General features: G+C 42.3%; 1 protein-coding gene across 2 annotated transcripts in view; it reads right to left on the bottom strand.

Annotated features, from left to right (window-relative positions):
* Positions 1 to 12293, bottom strand: part of LOC122667665 (protein unc-13 homolog) — a 142199-nt gene that overhangs the window by 18014 nt on the left and 111892 nt on the right. For both annotated transcript variants that reach the window (XM_043864037.1, XM_043864038.1), the window contains exons 21-23: positions 11638 to 11722; positions 357 to 461; positions 174 to 280 (exon numbers count right to left, since the gene is read on the bottom strand). In XM_043864037.1, coding sequence (XP_043719972.1) covers positions 174 to 280; positions 357 to 461; positions 11638 to 11722 — 297 coding nt within the window. The remainder of the gene's footprint in view (positions 1 to 173; positions 281 to 356; positions 462 to 11637; positions 11723 to 12293) is intronic.

Here is a 12293-nt window from a genome sequence, read left to right as displayed (position 1 = left end):
AGTCACCCAATCAGATTGAGTTTTAACCAGAAGAATACCCCAGCTGGGAATCAATGAACGGTAGGAACTGGTTCCCCCACATTGGTATTCACACTATGTGTAGTTATGCATTTCAGGATATTAAAGCAGCAGCCAGCATGTAAAGTAATAGTCTTACTGAGATGAAACCTTACCACATCAAGTGGTTCAATTAGCGATTCCAACCTGGTCTGTGAAACACTAGGTTTGTATAGGTTGTCAATAAATTGCTCCCGAAAATCCCAAAAGATAATTTTAGTTCCTGCAAGGATTACCAAAGCAGATTGGTGCATAACGATAAAAAATTCTGTTTGTTAGAAAGGCACAACAATATTTACCTGTAAACTCACAAATTCTGTCAATAGCAGCATTAATATCTTTCCTACTCCCATCAAATGCATCCTTCTGGACAGAACTTCGCATTTTATCATCTACAGACCTCTCTATAAATAAAATGCCAAGAAGATCATACAGTTAAAGATGGTTATTCTTTTGATGGATGATGTGGCAAGCTGCTAATCTTTTAAGTTGATACAGTAAAAGATGAATTATAGGAATAACAATCATCTAGAAGTAAAGTTACTTGGATAAGACTCAAATTTCAATATTCTTACCTAAAGATTTGCGAAAGTAGAAGTAAACATACTTGGATAAAATTAGTCAAATAAAACCCGAAATGTAACTAGTATTTGACGAATATTCCACAGTTATATTAATGTTAGGGAAAATTACATCCCCCTTCCCTGTACTTTGCCCCAATTATAGATTCCTCCCCTCTATTTTTGATTATTACGCCCCCACCCCTACAGTGTATAATCAATTACACTCACACCCATGCTGTTAGCGTCCGTCTGTTAAGTCGTGACGTGGGTAAGTAGTGTTCTTTTAATACCCAAAATACCCTTCTTTCTTCTTCTTCCTGCAACTCTGCCCCCACCCCTGCTGCCGACACAACCCATCTCCCCACCTCCACTCATGCTCTCTCCTCCGCCCTTTCCCTGCTGCTGACGCAAAACGTCTTTGATGCAGATCCAAGCACCCGCAAGAAGAAGAAGAAGCCCTAAGATTAGGGCCTAGTATTTGGAGCCTTAGTTTATTACTTAATTTATTTCAGCTTTAGTTATTGTCCATACTTAGTTTATTTTTTCAGTTTACAACAACAACCATAACCTTATCCCAACTAAATGGGGTCGGCTACATGGATCCGAAAGGGCCAAAAAAAAAAGAAAAAAAAGAAGGGGGTTTAAGCATTAGTCAAAGCAGCATCCTAGGAACATCCCCCTACGCGGGATCGGCTACACGGGTCCTTGACCTCCAAACAACTCTATCCGCGGTCATACTAGGATCTAGCCCTACCATATGCATATCCTTTCTTACCACTTCTCCAAATGTCATTTTAGGTCTGCCCCTACCTCTTTTAGTTCCTTCCAATTGAATCTGGTCACTCTTGCTTACTGGTGCATCCGTGGTGTATCTGTGGGTCTCCTTTGTACATGACCAAACCATCTCAAGCGGCTCTCCCGAAGTTTGTCCTAGATTGGTGCAACTCCCAATTCGGTTCTAATACAAACATTCCTTACTCTATCTCTCCTGGTCTTGCCGCACATCCTCCTCAGCATCCTCATCTCCGCTACACTCATCTTATCTATATGACTCTTCTTAACTGCCCAACATTCCGCCCCATAAATCATCGGTGGTCTTATTACTGTCCTGTAGAATTTCCCCTTAAGGTTAATAGGCATACATTTGTCACATAAAACTCCTGATTCTCCTCTCCATTTCAACCATCCTACTTTAATTCTATGGGAAACATCATGTTCTATATCACCTTCTTTGTTAAAGGTTAACCCTAGGTATTTAAAGCATTCACTTTGTGGTAGCTCTCTCTCCTCAAGTTTCACCACTTCATCATCTCTCCTGGTTTGCCTGAAGTTACACATCATATATTCTGTCTTTGTTCTTCTTAACTTAAAACCTCTTGATTCCAAGTTTGATCTCCATAGTTTCAGCTTTGCATTAATCCCTTCCACTGTCTCATCTGTCAAAACAATATCATCAGCGAATAACATACACCAAGGGACTCCATCTTGAATATGTCTAGTTAAATCATCCATGATGAGTGCAAACAAATAGGGGCTTAGAGCTGATCCTTGGTGTAGCCCAATTGTAATTGGGAATTCACTACTTTGTCCCTCTGCAGTTTTGACACTTGTCACCACGCCCTCATACATGTCCTTAACTATATCCACATAGTTAATTGAGCTCCTTCTCTTCCCTAGGACATGCCAAATGAGCTCTCCAGGCACTCTATCATATGCCTTTTTAGGTCGATAAAGACCATATATAGATTCCTTTTGTGAGCTCTAAAGATTTCCATAAGCCTCCTTAGAAGGTAAATAGCTTCTGTCGTGGATCTCCCTGGCATAAAACCAAATTGGTTGTCCAATATATCAGTATCTCTTTTCAGGTGAGCTTCAATGATTTTCTCCCAAAGTTTCATGGTATGACTCATTAGCTTAATGCCTCTATAGTTATTGCAGTTCTGGATGTCACCTTTGTTCTTATAAATCGGAACTACAGTACTTCTCCTCCAATCATCTGGCATTTTCTTTGTACTTAGAATCTTGTTAAACAACTTGGTTAGCCAAGATACCCCCCTTCCTACTAAGCTCTTCCACACTTCAATTGGGATTTCATCCGGTCTTGGTGTTTTTCCTACCTTCATCTTTCATAGAGACTTTTTAACTTCGGCTTCTTCAACTCGTTGGAGCTATCCATGGTGTGTGTTGGCTTCAAGCCTATTGCTTTCCACTTCCGAAGTGACCCCATCAGTCGAGGTAGCTCCATTTAGCAAATTATAAAAATACTCACCCCATCTCTCCATAATGTCTGCATCCCGTATTAGTACTCTACCATCCTCGCTCTTAATGCAGCTAACATGGTCCAAATCTATGCTCTTCCTTTCTCTTATTTTAGCTATCCGATAGATCTCATTTTTCCCTTCCTTAGTATTAAGCTTTTCATAAAGTTCATCATATTTTTTTGATCTTGCTTTCCCCACAATTTTTCGAGCTTCATTTCTGGCCGAATAATAGCTCACTTTATCCTCTCCCTCGTTAGTCCTTTGCCAAGTCTTAAAACAATCTTTTTTAGTCTTAATGGCTGCTTGGACCTCATCATCCCACCACCAAGTCTCTTTTTAAATGTTCATCTCTCTTTATTTTTTCAGTTTACATGTAACTTAAATTGAACCGGTTCAGCCTTGGTTCAATTTAAGTGATTAATTCTTATTGATTGTTAGGTGCTTATTTTTTATTGGTAGACTAGGAATCTTTTAAGTTTTAGTTTTTATTAAAGTGTTACACCCCTTCCACGATTTATGTGAAGGAGGGATTTAGATTGTATTAGGATTTGTGCCTATGGAACAGCTTCTCTGTGCCTTCCTCTGGAAAGGGAAAGAAACTTCCAAATTTCTCCACCCTATCAGTTGGAAATCCATTTGCCTTCCCAAAGCTGAAGGAGGCCTGGACATTCGCCGCATCTGCGACTCCAATATCGCGGGTATCCTTAAGTTCATCTGGAAAATTTCCTCCAAGCATGACTCAATCTGGGTTAACTGGGTTTACTCCCATCTTCTCAAAAAGGACTCCTTATGGATTGTCCCCATCCCCTCTGACTCGTCTTGGATCTGGCGCAAGATTCTCCTCCTTCACCCCCTCGCCCTTAGAGCCATCTCCTCCTCCATTGTCAACGGATCCTCCACCTCCCTTTGGCTTGATCCTTGGCATCCTCTTGGAGTCCTTTACAACGTCTTTGGGTCGACATCAATCTACTCCTCTGGCATTCCTAAATTTACCCCTCTTTCAATCATTATTTCTCAAGGCTCTTGGTCCCCTCCCTCCTCCCTCCCCACCATCCTTTCTCAGATCTGGCCGTCCCTCCCCCCCTCTCCCCCTCTTCCCCGGCTCATGCGGATAAGGCTATTTGGCTTCCCTCCAACGGCCTCTTTAGCTCCAGTTCGGCTTGGAACTTTTTTAGGAACCCTAGCCTCTCTGTCTCTTGGCATAAGCTAGTCTGGTTCAAAGGCCATATATGTTACGTCCCCATCCCGATGAAGATATTTTATATTAAATAGAGGGTGATTGGGACAACACTTGTCATCCCAATACCTACCAGGATCACAGATACAATGTCCCGAGCCACAGTCCACCCAGTCATCAATCGTGGTAACAGCAAGGAACGTACCAAGTGGAATAAATGGTTCCAATCACAGCATAGTTATCAAGGCGGCAAGGCGACCATGGCATTTGAGGGCCTTCCTAAGCGCCTTGGCGATAGGGCGGCCTCAAGGCGTCGCCTTGGCGAACAAGGCGTTCTAGTGTTTTTTTTTTATATAACCATTTTATTAGGCATAAATAACATATTAATTTTTATATCATTCTACTTGTATCCTAAATAAATATGAAAGAATTGAAGTACATAATCAAGGAATTGCAAAATAGCATAATCATGACATGTCGGCTACGGGTAGGGCATATCTACAAACACCTTAAAGACCTCCCAGCCAAGAGAGCGGCCCAATCAAAAGTTCAAAACCATTCATAAATATGAAATATTTACAAGTTCTGGTCTTATGATCACTTCATTTTAGTCCAATAAAGAAATCATTCGATTTTGTGAAAAAAAAGGAGGAAAAGAAAGAAAAACAAGATTGAATGAAGTTAAAGGAACTGTTACTCCACAGTCCATGGTCCTCTTTAGAAACAAACAGAAGAACATACAAGGCTGGAGATGTCAATGGAGAGTGGAGAGGTTAGAAGGGGTTTAGGTTTAGAAGGAAAAAAGAAGAAAAAAAAAAAAAGCAAAATACTTACAAGGCTGTAGATGTCGCCGGTAGGGGTGGAGGTTGCTTCTCTCGCTGGTGGGGGTGGATGCTTGAGATGGGGGCGTCGATGGAGAGGAGAGGTTAGAAGTTAGAACTTAAAAAGGGGAAGGGGTTTAGATTTTAGAAGGAAAAAGGGAAAAAAAACACGATACTGAGAACTTGAGAAGGAGTCGAAGGACTGAGGTCTGAGCTCTGACAGAGTCGTTGCAAGTCGCCGCCTCGCCGGACACCGGTGGAGGATGGGGACTGAGAAGGAGTTGAAGCCTTGAAGGACTGAGGTCTGAGCTGAGCTCTGTCGGAGTAGTTGTAAGTCGCTGCTGCGCTACTTCTTTTCTCTTTCGTTTTTTCTTTTTGATTTTGGTATGTCCCGCGAAGGTGATTAGGTGAATCGAGTTTGGCATTGGTATTTAGGTTTTGGTTTTTTTTTTTTTAAAGTTTAACATATGATTCCATGCTTCTCACAGCATGAAACCAAAAATGTACAACCAATGACATATTTTCAATTAGAATAACTTAAAGTACATAAAAAAAGTTAAAAAACAAAAATATTAAAAAAAAAAACACCAAAAAGCGACTGCCTTGCTCACAAGGCGTCCTAAGGCGTCGCCTTGGTCGCCTAGGAGACGCCTTGGTGACCAAGGCGGTCGCCTTTCTTACATACCATAAGGCGCCCCATCGCCATACCCCCAGATTTTTGCCTGGACGCTAGGCGACGCCTTGATAACTATGAATCACAGAGTTAGCGGAAGCAAAATTAAATGAAATCATGTGAAATTATAGAGCATCAGTTCTCTAATGATAACACATAGTACAATCTCAATAATTGTAACTATTCAATCTCTCCTTATAATTAAACATAAAGTTTATACATGATTGTGGATGAATACAGAAATTAAATAATAAATAATCGCCATTAGGGCACCATCCTTGGGTGTACACCGACAACCAAGTCACAGCCACCAGTTCCACTTGATTCGCATCCAACGGGGCTCATCAAGAGTTTACCTGCATATCAACTAAAAAGGGGTTGCACAACAGGGTTAGCTAAACCAGCTAGTGAGGGAGCAAAGGGGAATGCACATACATACACATATGCAATTTCAAGCAGAATGATGCATGCTAATGTTAGATTCATTTTCCACCTAACACACAATTCTATAAGTCAAGTGTATGCTACTGTCATAACTCGGGAGACATTGAGTGTCACTTAACCTATCGCCCCAGGGAAACCTCAATTATCACACGGGAGCCTACGCCTGTAGAAACCATCCGATCACCCAGTGGCAGACCCCGATAGCCTTCACTACCCCTGACCTGGCCTCTCCCACCTCCATAGGCAACAGGTGCTCAGACTATCCAACACATAAACCCCCTTTGGTAAGGGTCGTAGCATAAGGGAGCAAGCATCTTAGCCACAGATATACTACATGCAAGTCCTATCGTCCCGAGAGGTATTCCGGGTGCATCAACATCCCATTCCATCTAGTACCCGGGTACCAGCACGGCACAACACATACAGATCAGGATGGCATATAACAGTTTTCATAATTAAATAATTTGGGGTTCCGGTACCGGCACACCCGGCACCGTCACCTGATACAATGGTGAGAATAATATCACATTTATAACAGTTCACCATTGAGGTAAATAATGCAATACACACAATGCTTACAGTATATAATAGCATGCTTAAGATTGCTTATTATATATATTCAAACCCAACAAGTCACCCAAAACCCACTCACCAAACTCGGTTGTCACCCAGCGTGGTTGACATGAATCTCACCGGTGCACCAGCTATCCATCGAGTTGGGTAGCCTAAAAAACACAAAAGCAATCATTAAAAGATGCGTAGAGGGGTCATATGTAGGCCCCCAAGGTTAAAATCAAGTTTCAACCAAGACAGCACGAGTGGACTCACGGACGGAAGCAACAGGGTGAGTCCGTCCCAGACTCCGTTCAGGCCAAAAGGTAAAAATACAAGGAGCGAATCCACGGACGGAACTTCTTACTTGAATCCGTTCGATTTCTGAGACACACCCGAGAGCAAGCGGACCCATGGGGGGATGCGCCATCTTAATCCGCCCCTGCATCCGTTCGATCCCTGAGACATACCCGAGAGTGAACTGACCCACGGGCGGAGGCAACAGATTGAATCCGTTCCTTCATCCGTTCCAGTCAAATCACAGGGATTGCACTGGGCGGACTGATAGACGGTACCACGACTGGTGGTTCCGATCGTGCGTCCGCCGAAAATCTTTTCTGAGATTTCAAAGGGCTTCTTCTCCAGCTTGAAGCTTGGAGTACCCCTAGCACTCAGGGTCATGGAGGGGGTGTCTTAGGTCTCCTTAAGGTCATTAGAACCTAGGCTTACCTCATGGATCCAAGATCACACAAGGATTTAGCTCCATTTAGTCCAAGGATAGGGTTTCATGGTTTAAAACCAAGGGATTAGCAGCATTGGTTGCAAAGCAGCTCATAGGAGCTTGAACCAGGGTCTAGGTCAGCACCATTAGAGCTCCTAAGTAAGGGCTGAGCTTCACCTAGAGTCCCAAATGGAACCCTAGGTCAGCTCAAGCTCAAAATGCAAAACCCTAAGCTAATAAATAGAGAAATGGAGGAGGAGAGATGGCTTACCTTCAATGGAGGTAGCAAGGACAAGGCTAGGTGAGCCTTCTTTACTCTTTCCTTCTCTTCTTCTTCCTCTCTTCTCCATGCCTTATTCGGACAACAAGAGGAGGAGATGTGGGGCAGCCAACCATCTTGGCATGGCTTCCATCCTCTTCCCTTCCCCTCCTATTCCTCTCCTACTTCCACTTCTTCTTCTTCCTTCCTTCTTCTCCTCCTTTCCTTGTCTCTTCTCCTCCACGGTTTGCTTGGGAGGGGGAGAGATAAGGGAATACGGGGTTTAGGTTATCTTTTAAGGGTTAGAAGGGCCTTAGGTCATGTTTGGTTAGGTGCCCCCAAACACTAGTTAGTCTTTTGGGTTTAATTAGGTCTTAGGTCTTGTTTGGTCCATTTAGTTAGTTAGGTCATGTTTGGGCTCACCCTAAGTCCATAAGACCTATTTGTCCTCTAAGGTTTGTTTGGTTTAAATAAATAAAACTCATTATTTATTTAAGTTAAGCCTTGTGGGCCTACTTTCATGGCCCAAGTAACCAATTAATCGTAAGGGTGGGGGTCCATCTGGTCCGGGGATCTAATTAGGGTGTCCGGGTCCCCGGGACACGGGGAGGTGGGTCCCATAGGAAAATAAACCAAAAGGGCAGGTAATAGCACGGGCGGATCCACGAGCGGTATCAGTTCGAGTGAGTCTGTTCGTGACTCCGATGCTGCTGTCAAGGCCCAAACTTCAAGGAAAGTTGCGGGGCATTGACCTGTACTCTCAAGACTTCGAGGGAACACTTATAATAAAATATTAGGTTCAAGGTCGTTAATGTTGACCATAGCCACCTAAGCATTACCCTTTGGTAAGGTCTAAAGTGCCCCGAGGTATAGGGGTATATTTCGGGTGCGGGTGTAACAATATACCTCGCCATAGCTTCACTGTTTGGAGATCCCTTAGCCTTTGTCTCCCAACCTAAGCCTTACTCCTCCACTGTCACATCCCTGTTTCCCCCTCTTGCATCTTTTGTTGGAATGGCTCCGAGGACATAGCCCATCTCTTCTCTGCTTGCCCATTTACCTCCACCATCTGGAAAAAAGCCCTCATAACCATTTGGCCGTGCAGCAGGAGACCCCTCGCCTTTGCTAGGGAATGGCTCTGGTTGGATATGACCTTTACTGGAGACACTATATGTGACATTGTCGGAAAGCTTGTTTTTGGCTCTGCTATCTACCACATTTGGATGGAAAGGAATCTTAGGAGATGGACTTCCAACTCTAGATCTTTTGATATGATTTGGAAAGCCATCTCCTTCGATGTCTCCTCCAAGCTCAGTTTATCCCTCATAGATCCATTCTTGATACCCTAAGGAACTGGAATATTGTTGTATCCTAGGATTTTGATTTTTCTCTTTTGCAGGCCCCCACCTCTGCGTAGGTTGGCTCTCGGCTGCCCCCCTCTCTCTCTGACCCTTTCCTCTTTGTATATCCCCTTCCCCCCTTTTTTCCCTGCCCCCTCCTGGGGTTCTGTAATAGATTATATTCACCAAAAAAAAATAAAATTCGTGGGAGGCTCCCCCACAATTCAGACTTTAAAAAAAATCATTTATGCTTGCTGCCATTGTTGCTGCTACCTTGCTCCTTTGAGAGTAACCTTGTGAGTAATATCAAGGTGAAAGGGATTGGTGGATCTCCAATCGACTCCTTGCGTCTTGTAGACCGGGAGGATCTCCTTCTTAACTCCTTGCATCTTGAAGATCAGGAGACACAATCTTCTTCAAGCTGCTGCTGCCTTGAAGATCAGTTTTCAAGTAAGTAATTTACAGTTACAGCATTTATCCTTCTTCTTCTAATCCTCCAGCCTAAGCCCTACTTATTCCCAATCGATCTCCATTAAACCCTAAATTCCTGTTCAGCCCAATTCTCCCATCAGTTTACACTCAAATTTCAACTACAGTACCTTCACAGCCTTACCTACACTCGATCCTGGTTGCTGCCCCATTCCATCACTTAAACCCTAATCCCCCTCACCTTCAATAAAACCCTAAAACCCTAAAACCTCCCTAGACCAATCCAACCATCAGAATTCTCTCAAACTTCAGCCGAACCACCTTACTACTTTCCCTAGTACTCGACCTTAAGCCCTCACCCAAATTCCAACTCTAAACCCTAAAACTCACCACTCACCTCCTTCTCAAAACCCAAAATCCTAACCCTAATTTTCTGAATTTCTATTCCTCACTCAAACCTTATCAATCCTACATCACTAGACTCCTAAAAACCTGCCTAGTTTATTCAAATAAGATTCAACCCTCTTACCCTAAACCTAACCCTAATTCTGTCCTAATTCCCCATTTCTGCCCCAATCGGCCGGCAGATTTGTGAGATCCTGAATTACCTGGCTCCTAGTAGACCCTTGTCTATCTAGGACTACATTAGTCTCCATGTTGAGGAAATGATAACTCAAGACACACCGAGGCAACTGAACAGAAGAGCAGATGACAATAGCAACAGTGAATAATGGTCTTCATCAATTGATCAGAAGACCAGGTCACTCAGAGGGAAGCAGCAATGGATAATGGTCTTAATCAATTGATCAGAAGCAGCAAATAAAAACAAAAAAAATCTGAGAAATAATAGATTCAGCAGTGACAATAGACGTTACTGAGGAAAAATCCAGAATAATAAGAGATTGCAGATACCATGAGGTCAGAAGACCTGATCTGGTGAAAATCCTGGTCAAAGGCCAGTTTCTAAGTGCCCTTTAAATACCCAAAACCATGATCTGATCTGAAGGTCAGATTGATAAAATCTGGAGGTCAAACCTGTCCAGCAAAGTATCTAAAAGCAGAGTACCATCAGCTTTTTTTGTGAAGATCTATAGCACCTCAGTAGGTGCTTGGATCAGGTTGAATAAAATACCGAAGGACTGCTTGATGATGTAAATCAAACCCTAGAAGCTTCAAAGAGGATTCCCACTTCATGAAGAATAATTTCAAAAACCAAATCTGGAGAAAAAACAGAGTACCGCCATATTGAATGACTAATAACCCAGATTACACCTTGAAATATGGATGGATACTTCGATATGGGATTATGGGGCAGATATATGTAGTTCAGATCAAGAGACCTCAGTTCATCTTCGTAGCAGCAGCAACTAAGGCATCACATATGGTAGGTAGGGCAGCATACTATATGAACTGAACTTTCCCTCCTCTCCCAAACCCCAATGAAATGGCTGGTTTGGTGAAAACATCGCTCATGGCAGTGCTGCTAACAGGTAGACGACAGCACTCTGATATCAGCAAGGGCGGCGATGTTTGGTCACTCAGAGGTGCAGACCCCTTCAATGCTATGGTTCAACGCCCTCTTGCCTTTAGGCATAACCCAATCGATTCAAATCTTATCTATTCCCCATCTCAAGAATTAAGAATTGGCAGGAATTGATTGAAACTTTAGCATGGGCTCATGAATGCACACCTTTGGCTAATTTGATTCGATGGAGAGATACTATAATTTTCCCTTAATGTTATAGTCATCATCATGACCATTATCTTATCTCGCCTTGCCATGTCGTTGAATGCCGCACTTGTGTCTTGGATCAAAACATGCCTATGACTAAGGTTTTTCAGTTTTTTCTTCCACCCCCTCTCTGTGAGTAGCATGTCTATGGTTAAGTTACACAGTATTCCCTTAATATATTTATGCAGGGATACGTTTCACTTGAAAAAAAAGAAGAAAAAGATAAATTTGTAGGCTCCAAATAAAGTTTCCTACCAACCCTAAATCAAGCATCATGTAGGTGACCAAATTTTGTGAATAGGCTCAACAGATATGCGCACAAGGTAACAACCTCAAGAAAATGTTTCTTGTAAATTTTGACAACGTCCTTTGTTGAAAAGGTTTAGTAACACCACAAATCATATTTCGCCTCTCATAGTAATACCAATGAACTCAGCTACTAAACACTTTCAAAGAGAGAGCAATGAAAATAAGTAATTGCTACCTAAGGTAGGGCCACCAGACTTGACGGGACAAGATTTTTGTCCATGGAAAGATACAAAGTATTACTAATAACAGATAATTAAAAGAACGAAAAAGTAAATTCTTTTTCAGTTTTAGGAATATACTGATGCTAAAATTGTCACGAGGCCTTTTCTTTGTCCACCTCTCCCAAATGCTATCTTCCAGTCTATTGAGTTGACTGATTGCATACTGTTAACAGCACAAAGTTCTAGATCAGAAACATTGAAGACTAAAAGAATAATCAGTACCAGTTAAACATCTGTTAGATCTAAGAATGTAAAAAACAGATGTATTTATTACAGAACAATCTCTCATGTTCTCCCAAAGTATAAGATATGGCCAAAGGTAAATGTTCGAATCCATGAGCTATACATTAAGCACAGTTCTAATAGGATGGTTACAAATGTAAAGATTAATAAAGATCCAAACCAGCATAGATTCTTCCAATAGAGGGCCATCTAGTTTTTTTTTTTTTGGGTGAATAAAAGAATTAAATTACTAAGAGAAACAAGAATACAAGAGCCCCTTAGAGGCAGCAACAAACAAGCAAGCCAAGGCCACAACTAAGAGGAGGCTGGGCCAACAGAAACAGAAGGGAGACCTCAGGATACAACAATGAGCCTGTTCCTTGGGGTGTCAGAACAAGAAGAGGGAGGGGCTGACGACAATTTCGCTTTAATTTCGAAAGAAATGGAGTCCCAAATCTGTTGATAAGACCGAGAGTTGGAGGTCCATTTCCTGATATTACACTCCATCCAAA

This window comes from Telopea speciosissima, chromosome 7, assembly GCF_018873765.1.
Source record: "Telopea speciosissima isolate NSW1024214 ecotype Mountain lineage chromosome 7, Tspe_v1, whole genome shotgun sequence".
NCBI classification, from domain to species: domain Eukaryota; kingdom Viridiplantae; phylum Streptophyta; class Magnoliopsida; order Proteales; family Proteaceae; genus Telopea; species Telopea speciosissima.
The sequence above is the reverse complement of the archived record's forward strand: the minus strand, read 5'-3'. Positions and strand labels throughout refer to the sequence as shown.